At 41.7% G+C, this 13,367-nt stretch overlaps 1 protein-coding gene across 1 annotated transcript in view; it reads left to right on the top strand.

The window, feature by feature from the left end:
* MANBA (mannosidase beta) overlaps positions 1-13,367 on the top strand; it is a 64,400-nt gene that overhangs the window by 40,097 nt on the left and 10,936 nt on the right. The window contains 5 exon segments of the mRNA XM_032224213.1: positions 1,080-1,166; positions 3,485-3,599; positions 3,602-3,651; positions 5,398-5,616; positions 9,622-9,786. Coding sequence (XP_032080104.1) covers positions 1,080-1,166; positions 3,485-3,599; positions 3,602-3,651; positions 5,398-5,616; positions 9,622-9,786 — 636 coding nt within the window.

The raw sequence follows: 13,367 nt of genomic DNA, 5'->3' as shown, positions 1-13,367 counted from the left end.
AAACCGCGTTCGACTAAATGGCGCTCGACGAAACCGCGTCATCACAGCGCGACAACAGCGCGGAGACAGAAGCACTCTGTAAACGCTAAACCTAAAATTAACCCCTAAACCTAAACCTAACCCCCCTAAACCTAACCCTAAACCTAACCCTAACCCTAACCCTAACCCTAATCCTAAACCTAACCCCAAACCTAACCCTTAACCTAACCCTAAACCTAAACCTAATCCTAATCCTAACCCTTAACCTAACCCTAACCCTAACCCTAACCCTTAACCTAACCCTAACCCTAAACCTAACCCTTACCTTAACTTGAATCGGCTTGCTTTCAAAGCGCTATTTAAAGCGCCCTTCTTTCTCCGCGCTCGCTGTTGTCGCCCTGTTGATGACGTCAGCGACGCGGTTTAATCAGGCGCGCTTTAGTCGAGCGCGGTTTTGTCGTGCCATGATTCAGAGGCATATTTTCAAGAAAATGTGACAGGAACCTAGCTTTAAGTACGATTTGGAGGAAGACAATATTTTGATGACTGTGTATCCTTTTAAAATTACCCTGACTGCTCTTTAGAAGGCCAGATCCTGAAGATGAAACTCAAATACTTTGGCCACCTAACGAAAAGGAAGGACTCACTGGAGAAGAGCCTAATCCTGGGAAAGATTGAGGGCAAAAGAAGAAAGGGATGACAGAGAATGAGGGGGCTGGATGGAGTAACCGAAGCAGTAGGCATGAGCTTAAATGGACCCCAGAGGATGGTAGAGGACAGGAAGGCCTGGAGGAATGTTGTCCATAGGGTCATGATGGGTCGGACCCAACTTTGCAACTAATAACAACAACAACATTATTTTAAAAAAGTAACCCTTAAGGTTAAGGTTGACCCAATCTTTCTTGATGCAGTGCCCTCCAGATCTATGACATCAGTCTTCATAATCTCTAGTTAGTATGCCCTTGATATATTATTGCTCCAATACTTTTTGTAAATAACATTTTGGAATCAGTGATATGATATAATATATGTTCTGCCTTTATAAAAAGACGCTGGTTGTGTATTGATCATCAATTCCCCCCCCCCTCTTAATTTTCTAGATTTGGCAAGACTTTATGTTTGCGTGTGCCCTTTATCCAACCAACCAAGACTACTTAGACTCAGTAAGAGCCGAAATTACTCATCAGGTATGGTATTCTTTACATGGGGATGAAGGTTATAATAAACTATCACAAAGTATTAATGTCAGTTGAAGGTTTATCAACAGGTTTATCCTGCTCCACGTAGGCCAATTCTATTGTTAATCCACTGTTCCCTTCCTTCCCACAATGTGTGGAAAATGTTAATGGGTGACATGCAAACTTTCTATCTAACATGGTTAACTGTCCACATGGCAAGCTATGAAATGAAATTGAGTAACTGAAAGAGTAGAGTAACATTCTTTAAAACTCATTCACAGAAAGTTATGTCAGAGATAGATAACTCTTGTTCTGTGATTGGATGCAGCCTCTCTCTTCATCCTATGTGTCACATTCTTAAAATCTCCGTAAAACTTCCATGGGAAATGGGGAACCCTTCCCAACCTAATTTCCACATGGAGCAAAAGTATGTTATGGCCTGTTAACCGTTTTTTAGTCATATGATGAATATTCTCCACATACACAGCATTCTAACAGCTTCCGCTGATGCCAAGGGAAACCTCTTAGTTATCTTATATGGATTTTGGCCAAGGAGGAGGAAAAAGAGAAAAGATGTGACGGGAGAGAGAGAGAAAGAGAGATACAGGAGGGGGAGGATTTAATGGATTGGATTATGGAAGGAAAAAATGGGTGCTTTCTTTCCTTAGAGGAAATACACTTATATGTTAACGTAATTGTAGATTGCCTTTCATATAGAAAAGTGTTGATTGATTAGCTTGTACTGTATGCTTGATCATTTAATAACCTGATTATAAAAACTGAAAGTGGGCCAGTATAATTTTGAGCTGGTAGAACTGGTACTTTCATCATTACCATCTCTGGCCTATAGCCAATTCCATCACTGAATAGTTGCTTGTATTTGTAGAATTAATTTGCCTTGGTGGAAGAAGATATGACTCGATTATTCCTTTAACAGGCTGTGACTTTGGAACTTTCCATTCTGTTGATAAAAGTTTCACAACATTAAATGCCCTATTTATTTATTTGAATCAGAGATAAGCCTAGCTAGCAGATTCAATAGAAATAACGGCACGATTGGGCAATTCTAATCTGATTATTTTCTTAGTAATTATTTTAATTAAAAAAAAAACTTAAACAGGAGCTGGTGCAAAGGGACTAGATTCTTGTTCCTTGAACTCTTTAGAACAAAAGTCACTCCCAGAATATGAAGAATAGGTTCCTTTACATTTCCAGATACATTAGGACACTTGATAAAATTACAGTCCATTCAGAAAGTATTCGGACTCCTTTTACTTTTGTCCATTTTGTTATGTTGCAGCCTGATTCTACTGTTGTTGAAATTGATCCCCCCCACATTAATCTACATTCAGTACTCCCTAATGACAAAGTGAAAACAGAATTTTAGAAATGTCTGTAAAATTATTAAAAAGAAAAAAACCTAAAATGTCACATTGGCATAAGAAGCCTCAATAGAATCAGGCTGCAGCGTAACAAAATTGACAAAAGTGAAGGGGGTCTGAACACTTTCTGAGTACACTGTATGTCAGCCCCCCCCCCCCATTTGTGTCCTTTGATTTTTAAGGTAGCCTTGGTCATGCTTGCTTTGATTACTGTGTTGAAAGAAATGTCCATCTGGATTCAGTTCCAAGTGGGGAGAAGGATACTGGAAACATGGAGGCTGGTTGGAAAGATGGCTTTTTTGATGGACAGGACCACATAGGTTTTAGGTCCCGGGCAGCTGGAGGAGAGAGAGAGGTATTTATACCCTCTCTTTGGCCTTGCCCTTGAGCTTCCTGTTCCTGTGCAAGAAGTGTATTCTATTGGTTGTAGTCAGATTCCCATGAGGAGTCATGTTTGTCTGAGTCAAGTTTGGTGAAACCTTGGGCTGATGTAATGTCCCCAGGTGTTTTCACAATGCAGTGAGCCCTGCTGTTAGATGGGTAGATGGCTAATCCTATTATGTCCTGAGAGGTCATGTCTTAATCCCATCACCCTGGAGTTGGAGGACTTTTGTCTTGTGGATAAAATGTACACCAAATATCTGCTGGGGGCAGGGAGCTGCAGGGAACTGCTTTGTCTTTAAAAACATGTTTCTGCTTTTCTTATCCAGGGAAATATAATATTCTGCCTTTTTAATATTTCCTAGAATATTTCATTCTTCTAGGAGAGGTGTAGGTGCTAACTTTCTACAACTGGAAGTTACAATCTTAGTTCATCTGAAAGAAGCCAGTCTTCAAAGTATTACTTTTGTTTGGTTTGACTTTAGGCTTTTTCATACAAATACTTCTGATATAAATAATTTGCAATTTTCTACAAATACTTGAAAGAAGTTCTATTCTGTCCAGGTAAAGCGACTGAAATATCACCCGTCCATCATTTTATGGAGCGGGAACAATGAAAATGAAGTTGCACTTTCCACCAATTGGTTCTCCATTCCAAAGACACAGATGAATCTTTATTTCAAGATTATGTGACACTTTATGTCGAAAATATCCGAGAAATTGTTTTTGCTGTAAGTACCACCTTTTTTTCCCTCTTATGAGATCTAAAAAGGGCTGACATTTTAGTTGGTTTTGTGTTCTGATAAATGGTGACTTTCCTTCAGAGTTTGGAAATGAGTAGATTGTTTTAAATAATTTTGCAAACATTAAAGATGCACTAGATGAAATCTGGAAACATCTGTTTCCTTTGAGTCCTGATGTTCTCAAAATGCGCTGACAACCTTTTGTGTTCTGCTTTCCCCTTACAATTTGTGTTGGCTTTGTAAGATATGTATTAAAATGATTTCTTCTGTTGATTGCCTATTGTAGAAGGTTAGAAGAGTTTTGCTCAGTGGGGGAAAAAGACCAATGTCCCAATTTCAATATTGGTGTTTGCCTTGATAAATGTTTTAAAAGGGTTCATACATTTTTTCTCAAAATTAGGAAACACAACACATACCTTTTACCCTGCGTTTAGCTAATATACCTCATCTTTCTCAGGGACTCTGTAACTCCTGCGTCACAGAGATGCATACTTCCTTTTTTCATTTTGCAACTGTGGTCTGTTCGTATTGGAACACGGTTAACTTACTAATTATGACACTACATTAATAGTAATAGTATTTCTTCAGACATTTTGTAAAAAACAGATAGGAGATGAAATCATTCTGTAAAGAGGAAGTTTACCATCTGTCTTAAAAATGGTGATGATTATTTGGCCTAGTTTAGCCTCCCGGATTCTGTCGGAACAACTTTGTGTTTTTAGGAATCTTGTCTGACTTCTCTAATAAACCTAATGATATGCTTCTGGTTTGGAAGGAGGAGGCTGTTTTTATCACCCTTGTTATGCATAAGCTTGATGACCTTATTGCATTGCTCACAACAATACATGACCATGTATCCTTAGTTTTGAACACAGTTAGTTTTCCCCCCTTCTATATCAGGCTGGTCCAGGCCCGGCTACCTCCTAATTCAATTCCTGCCCAGCTGCCATGTTGTTTGGATTACCAGATGTCTTATCTCTCACCTTTTCTTCCTCTCTTCCTTGTATTTTCTTTTTCCCCTCTCCTCCTCTTTTCTGAAATCTGAAGTAGGCAACAAATCCTGGAAAATCATCATCCCTGCCAATGGCCATTTCATATTGGAATGTCAAGGATCTGGTTACAAGCTGTGCAAGCCAGTTCTACATGTGTGCAGGGATTGTTTTGAATTTTTCTGAATTCTGACTAAAAAAATCCCAGGAAGCTGTTTATGATACATTATAGGATGCAAATGGGGGACACAATGGCTAGTGCCATGTAACAGAGTGAGCTCCTGTTATTTGTCCCAGCTTCTGCCAACCTAGTAGTTTGAAAGCATGTAAAAAATGTAAGTAGAAAAATAGGGACCCCATGGGCCGGATCCAGCCTGTGGACCTTGAGTTTGACACCCCTGATTTATATTATTCTACTGAGCAGGAGGTTGGACCAGAGGACCAAAGTCCCCCACTTCCCTTCCATCTCTACAATTCTGTGAATCTTATGGCCTCCCTTTGCTGCATTATGAAACTGTTTCTTGCACCTGAAAATTCAATACCAGGAATCTGATATTTATTGAGACATTCAGCTAACCAGAAATAATAGAAATTAATATTCTGGGGAAAAGAGAACACGATTCACCATGAAAATCTACTGTTGGCTTTTACTTTCCAAATTACAATTTGCCTAGATAGTTTTTATAGCATCTCTTTTGTTTCTTGCTGCTAATTATTCTGTTATGTCAAATCTTGTTCAATATAGGAAGATCAGAGCCGTCCTTTTATTGCCTCAAGCCCTACCAACGGATTGGAGTCAATCAAGGAAGGCTGGCTGGCTCGTAACCCTTATGATACTCATTATGGAGATACCCATTATTACAATTACTTGAATGACTGCTGGGACTGGACCCTGTATCCCAGGGCTCGGTTTGCCTCTGAATATGGCTTTCAGTCATGGCCTTCCTTTAGCACCTTGGTACAGGTAAGTAAAAGCCAGTTGTCTTTTCTCACTCTCTAGCCCATTTTGTGAATGTAACGCAACACTTAGAGAATCAGCTCAAGGGTCCATCTGGTCCAATCTTAGGTCCAAAGAATAAGATTAAATGTTGTGGAACCAATATTTTATTTTAATAATAAGGGATGCGGTGGCTCAGTGGCTAAGATGCTGAGCTTGTCAATCAGAAAGCTTGGCAGTTGAGCGGTTCAAATCCCTAGCACCAGGTAACGGAGTGAGCTCCTGTTACGTGTCCCAACTTCTGCCAACCTAGCAGTTTGAAAGCATATACAAATGCAAGTAGAAAAATAGGGACCCCCTTTGGTGGGAAGGTAACAGCGCTCCACACGCCTTCAGCGTTTAGTCCTGCCAGCCACATGACCACGGAGACATCTTCGGACAGCGTTGGCTCTTCAGCTTTGAAACGGAGATGAGCACCGCCCGCTAGAGTTGGGAATGACTACCGCATATGTGCGAGGGGAACCTTTACCTTTTTTTATTGTGGAACCAAGCACCCTTTTTATCCCGTGCTTCAAATTAAACCACATAAAATAGGCTGCTACATTTTCAACTCAGAATTCTCAACAGCTTTTGCTAGATCAAAGTGGCTGGCTGTTTGGGGAATTCTGGGAGTTAAAGTACACACACCTGAAAGCTGCTGAAATGGAGAAACACTGACTTTGATCTTCGGAAACCTAATAGATTCAGAGATTGAATAATATATAGATAGATTCAATAGACTACTACTACTACTACTACTACTACTACTACTACTACTACTTCTTCTTCTTCTTCTTCTTCTTCTTCTTCTTCTTCTTCTTCTTCTTCTTCTCCTTCTCCTTCTCCTTCTTCTTCTCCTTCTCCTTCTTCTTCTGCCATATCCATCATTGGACGAAGATGCCGGCGAGCCTATTTTTATCAACAGCTGCACGAAAAAGTGCTGCTGAGTTTTGTCCAAACTAGTTCCTTAGGTTTTGAAGCCATGATGCCTGGACCTCATTTGCCTTCTTAGATTCCACATTCCAATTCATAGTTTTGGGTTTATCATGCTTCTAGTGGATCGGGAGATTCTTATTCAAGAGCCGAGGTGGCGCAGTGGTTAAATGCAGCACTGCAGGCTACTTCAGCTGACTGCAGTTCTGCAGTTCGGCTGTTCAAATCTCACCGGCTCAGGGTTGACTCAGCCTTCCATCCTTCCGAGGTGGGTAAAATGAGGACCCGGATTGTTGTTGGGGGCAATATGCTGACTCTGTAAACCGCTTAGAGAGGGCTGAAAGCCCTATGAAGTGGTATATAAGTCTGCTATTGCTATTGCTATTAGCATCCCTGCCCCATTTAAGGAGCACTTGTACTTGGGGCCATTGTTAGGTTTTATCGTCATTAACATGATTTTCCTGGGAAATATATAGTGTAGTAAGTAGTCTTCTCTTTGCTTTCTACACATGCTGTTCAAGTGGCTACCACCACACCATATGCTGTTCTTCTGAAGCCCTTCTGACCAATGTGGTCTCCGCCTTCAGTCGATACTGATGAGCCAGCTGCCACTCACCAGGCCTCTTGGCCCAAGGGAGGTATTTGATTCCCTCCAACCCACCATCACAGCACAAAAGCCATCATGGGTGCCCCCCCCCCCAAATCTCCTTCCCGGGGAAGTGCTCTGCGGGGTTTCCAGGCTCCCCCTGAGAGATTCAATAGACTCAGAATTAAAATTTTCCTTGGATTCTCAGATGGAGATGGTAGTGATGATAAGTTGAGTACCTGCTGAGATTTCTTAGTTACTTTTCTTCTCCTGCTGATGCAGTTTGCATATTTAAAACATCTGCATATTAAATGCTCAGATGAACACATTGAAATGGTGTTCAGTTATGCTCCACCACACCTAGATGACCAAATTCACTTTAAAGAAAAAAAAATCCTTACCTCTGGTGTTTCCTCCATTTCTCCAGTAGAAGGATGTGTGGGCACATGCTAGGCTTTACATAGAAGCCAAAGCTACTGACTTAAAATAGTATTTATTTCTTTGTTTGTCAGGCATGCCTATGTTAATTTGTAAGCTCAAAAGCAAAAAGAAACATAAATTCTCTAAAGCAGGGTATCAAACCAAAGGCCTCCTGAGGGCCGGATCTGGCCCATGGGTTACTTAGATGTGGCCTGCGGGGCCACCCTAGAAACAGCAAAGGACTGGCCTGCAGTGTTTCTGCCATGTGCGACCCTCCCCGGCTCCGTTTTCAGGTGTGATGGTCTTCTGCTGCCCTCTGCCAGTAAAACAGAGCTGCACCCCCAGCTCTGTTTTCAATGGCAGAGGGCGGCAGGAGGTCGTCACAGTGTCAGCGTTCCAAATATCATCCAGAATTAAATCAGAGTTCAAGGCATAGCTTTCATCAAAGTTCCAATTTAATAAGAGAGACATGTTGGTACAAACTGTGGAAAACCCGAATCTGAAAGCTTCCTGGGGTTCCCACCCAGTTGAAAGTTCATGATCTTGTCCCGACACCCACAAGTCCATCACATGGTCCAATCTTCCACTGCCACGCTGGCATTTCCACCCATCTAGTTCCAGTCAGGTGCAGAGGTGCGGAGACAAAAGATGACCTTGGGCTTCTAGAAAGGAATGTTTTATTTTGACAACAACACATTCTACTCTTTACTATTCCCCCTCCCAATTACCCCACTAAAGAAACAGCATAGTAAAGAAAGAGAGTGTGGCAGACCAAAGATTCCTAAAAGGAATATGACTGCAGACCTGACATGCAGCTGAAAACGGAGCTCCGAAGCCCGTTTTCACTGGCAGAGTGCTCAGGCCACCACAGACGCCCCCGACACAAGTGACATCAAGCTGGCCACACCTGGCCATACCCACCCCGGTCCCCGAGGTCAAACACAACCTCAGTGAAATCGAGTTTGACACCCCTGCTCTAAAGCTTCTCTAACTGGATGCTTGGAGGCAGTTCTAATCCAACATAGGAGGACTGACAAGTCCGCTTTTCATTTTTCCAGTTTAAACCAATAGCCTGTTAAATGAATATAGGATACGTTATGGTGCTTTAAAGTGATTTCTGTAGTTGTGGCATGATTCTTAGCTCATCTGAAAACCAACAAGGTGCCTTGGAGAATTCAGAAAGTAATGCTACTTTGGAAAAATTTCTTTCATAAAATCAAAAAGTTAGAACAACTTGGATCAAAAGAAATAAATTATGATTTCTGGACCTAAATACAATATTGAGAACAATGGGTTTATTTTACCTTTACAAAAATAAATGAGCTATCCCAATTTAAAGCAATTACAGTAACTTACTATTATTATTTTTTTAAAAGAGTTGCCCTGGGGCTATTGCCTCCAGGCTCCCAAATTTTTAAGAGTTTTGCATTACCGTATTTTGCACCAGAGTATAAGATGCACTAAGATTTTGAAGAGGTAAAATTTAAAAATTCTTTGCACTCTGCATGCCTCATTTTTTGTGAAAAACGGGGCAGCAGAGACTCGGAGAGGCCTGCAAAGTGCTCATGGGAGGAGCAAAAACCAGCAAAAAAAGTTAAAAAACAGCCTGTTTTTTGCAAAAAAAGGGCATGCATAGGCTTTGGGAGGTTTAGAGTACCCCTGGAGGCTGGGGGGGGGGGCAAAAACGGGCAAAAAATGGCCCGTTTTTCACTCGTTTTTGCCCTTCCCAGCTCCCAGGAGCACTTTGCAGGCCTCCCAAAGCCTATGTACGCCCATTTTTGTGAAGAGGGCGGGGTTTTGGGACGCCAAAAATGCTGTATTCAGTGTATAAGATGTATCCAGATTTTCGACCTCTTTTTTGGAAGAAAAAAGGTGCATCTTATACTCTGAAAAATACTGTAATTTTAGAGTCCTTGTTTTAGGTGAGGATATCATATTATTTGAATGAATAAATAAGATACTGATTTTGAAGTACAATTTTAAAAGTGCTGCATGCATTTCTGAGCGCTACTCATGTCCTTATAATCATACGAATATACTCTTTTTAAGTTCAGGTTTCTGTGGAGGAAGATTGGTCGTATATGAGTAATTTCTCCCTGCACCGACAGCATCATGCAGGAGGTAATGATGAGATGCTTCAGCAGGCAGGGCTTCATTTTAAATTGCCTCAGGTAGTAAATCCAGTTGAGAACTTCAAGCAGACAATCTATCTCACTCAGGTAAGGATTTGTCAGATTGTTAACAGTGGCCTTAAAAAAGAAAGAGTTAATGTTAAGATTTTTCATGGAAAATGCGCAGCAAATAATCTGTTCACATTTTGGAGAAGCCAATTCTTGGATTTAAGAACAAGTTCTCTCCCTCTGTGTATGTATGTACGTATGTACATAAACTGTATTTATATAAAATCCCTCCCCACTCTTTGGGAGATATGTCTTCCCCCATCATGGATTTGGGGTTTTGCAGAGTATCTTAGATATTAGCAACTAAGTAGTTAACTATGCAGTTAGCAGTTAAACAATAGCAACATCACTTAGAGCAGGGGTGTCAAACTCAAGGCCCACGGGCTAGATCCGGTCTGCAGGGTGCTTAGATCTGGCCCGTGGGGCCGTCCTGGAAACAGCGAAGGACCTAATTCACTGGATTTAGTTTCAATGCAAAAGTCAGCTTTTGCCCAGCTTCGTTAGAGTCATCCGGTGTCCTTCCCCAATTGCGCATATGGAGAGATACCACTTTCACCTTCTACACACCAGTGGTGGGTTGCTCCCAGTTCGGCCCAGTTTGGCTAAACTGGTCATAGCGGCGGCAGGAGGCCCCTCCCACCCACCCGGATGCTTCTGCGCATGCGCAGAAGCGTTGCAAGCGCGCACGGGAGCGCTCCTGAATCAGTAGTAAAATATTTGCAACCCATCATTGTTACAGTCCCTTTTTGAAAGGTGAAAAAGGAAGAACAATAATTTATATAATTTAGAATCTACCTTTTCTGAATGACAGATAAATTCACATGTGATAAACAAAACCAAGCTTTTTTAAAAAAAAAGTGGAGAAGATAAAATACATGAAATCTTACTTTAAAATTTCAGGATTTGCCTGCAGGATTTCAGGCAAGCCACAAGATGGGGCTGGCTTGAATTTTCTGGCTAGTGAGTTCAGGCAGAATCTTAATGAAAAAAAATTGCTGTTAATTATGTTTCATTTTGTGAGAGTTTAGGAATGGAGAGATTGTGGTTATACTGAATTCCTTACTTTCGCAGAAATAATAAGCATAAGATATAATAAGGCTTAAAGAGCATTAAGTGAAAAATCAAACTACCAATGCAACAGCTTCCTGGCTAATTACATCGAGGTTTCTAGAGTCCTTAAAAATAAACAGATTCTTGAAACAAAAGCCACCACGCGCTTCTTGTAAATTCTATACTTTAATCCAGTGTTTTTCAACCTTGGCAACTGAATGATGTGCAGGCATTGGTTCTCAAAATTCCCCAGCCAGCATAATTCCCCGATCAGTAGAAGTCCATGTATCTAAAATTTGGCAAGGTTGAAAAAAACTGCTTCTCTACTCAGTTGCTGGGTGGGCATGACAATGGTGAGCGTGGCCTACTCAGCCTCCTGCACCACGGCGGGGGGGCGTTTTTGCCCTCCCTGGGCTCCAGAAGCTGTTCTCGAGCCTCTGGGAGGGCAGAAACAGACTTCCAGGCGCTGGAGGCCCTCTTCCTTAACTTCCGGTAGGCCCGTTTTTTGCCCTCCCTGAGCCTGCACTTACCTGGATCCAAAATGGGACACACAGCGACTCCTGGGAGGGGAGGGGTGGGAGGGGCCAGCCAGAAGTGGGATTTGGGGGTTCTCCGAACTGCACAGAATCTTAGCTGGAGATTCTCCCGAACCCCTGCAAACCCCCGCCCCTCTTTTGTGAAAATATAGGCTCTCTATCTGAAATCAATTAAAGTCTATCCTGTGTCTGGCGCGAGGGCCTCAGAGCCAGGAGTACTTTCCAACAGCAATTGATTTGTTGCTGGTGTTTGCAATATTTGTTGGTTTGGGATAAGCTATCAAATACAGGTAGTCCTCGACATATAGCAGTTCATTTAGTGACCGTTCAAAATTACAACGGCAATGAAAAAAACAACCTAAGACAAATTTCACAGTTGCGACCATTGCAGCATCCCTGTGGTCGCGTGATTTAAATTCGGATGCTTCACAATTGACTCACATTTATGACCGTGGCAGTGTCCGGGAGTCATGCGATCACCTTTTGAGGCCTTCTGACAAGCAAAGTCGATGAGGAAAACGGATTCGCTTAACAACCATGTTACTAATTTAAGAATGGCAGTGATTCACTTAACAAATGAATCTTAAAAAGCTGTTGAGACTTTGGAAAAAATTCAGAAAAGAGCCATTAAGGTGATCAAAGGCCTGGAGACTAAACCATACGAAGGACGGCTGCAGGTTTTGGATCTGGGTAGTTTAAAGAAAAGAGGAATTAGGAGTGACACAATAGCAGTATTCCAATATTTGAGGGGCTGCCACAAAGAAGAGAGAGTAAAATTATTCTCCAAAGTACCAGAGGGCAGGACAAGACACAATGGTTGGAAACTAATCAAAGAGAGAAGCAACCTTGAACCAAGGAGAAACTTCCTAACAGTGAGGACAGTTAACCAGTGGAACAGCTAGCCTTCAGAAGTCGTGGGCGCTCCATCACTGGAGGTTTTTAAGAAGAGACTGGACAGTCACTTGTCTAAGATATGATAGGTTCTCCTGCTTGAACGGGGTTGGACTAGAAGACCTCCAAGGCCCCTTCCAGCTCTATTCTTTTGTAAATGTGGTGGGAAAAGTCGTAAAATGGGTCAAAGCTCACTTAGCAAATTTCCCACTTAGCAATGTAAATTTGGGCTCAATTGTGGTCATAAGTTGAGGACTACCTGTATTGGAGTTCATCAAGTGGAGGTGACCAAGGGATGGGAATCTGTTTTGAGGTCTGATTATCTCAGGAACGGCTTACTGACATAATATAGTAAGTATGCTTCTCATTCCCACCTGAGAATCATAAGGCCTCTGAAATCAAGGATCAGTCCAAGACAATGGATCTGTTCTTTCTAAGGGATTGTAGCTGTCAGCGTTCAAAGTATCATGTAGAATTAAATCAGAGTCCAAGGCAAAACGATCCTTAAAGTTCCAATTTAATAGATCAGACATCTTGGCATTATGCTATGAAATCCCAATTCTGGAAATTACATCAGAATCCCACCCAGTTAAAAGTTCACGATCTTGTCCCCACACCCACAATCCCATCACATGGTCCAATCTTCTTCTTCCACGCTAGCACCTACACCCAACTGCTTCCAATCAGGTGCAAGGTGCGGAGACAAAAGATGACCTTGAGCTTCTAGAAAGGATTTTTTTATTTTGAAAACACATTGTACCCCTTGCTATTCCACCCCCCCAATGAGAGTGTGGCAGGCCAAAATTCTTAAAGGAACCGCTGCAGGCCTGACAGTAGCCTTACCCAGAACAGAATTATCCTAAAGCCTGGCATCCAATTTCCTATGATCAATAGGCTCTCCATCTTGACAGAACTTAAATTCTATAAGACATCATGCAAATTTGTTCATCTATATACTAAACAGCATGGGGAATAGATAGAGCCAATGAAACACTCCAGTCCACCTTCTTAGGTTCTTATTTATAACATCCTAGACCTCCATAAGACATCATGGTAAATTAGAATAGAACAGAATAACAGAGTTAGAAGGGACCTTGAAGGTCTTCTAGTCCAACCCCCTGCTTAGGCAGGAAACCCTACACC

Source organism: Thamnophis elegans, chromosome 9 (assembly GCF_009769535.1).
Source record: "Thamnophis elegans isolate rThaEle1 chromosome 9, rThaEle1.pri, whole genome shotgun sequence".
Taxonomy (NCBI): Eukaryota; Metazoa; Chordata; class Lepidosauria; order Squamata; family Colubridae; genus Thamnophis; species Thamnophis elegans.
Note: the sequence above shows the minus strand (reverse complement) of the source record. Positions and strands in the feature narration are given on the sequence as shown.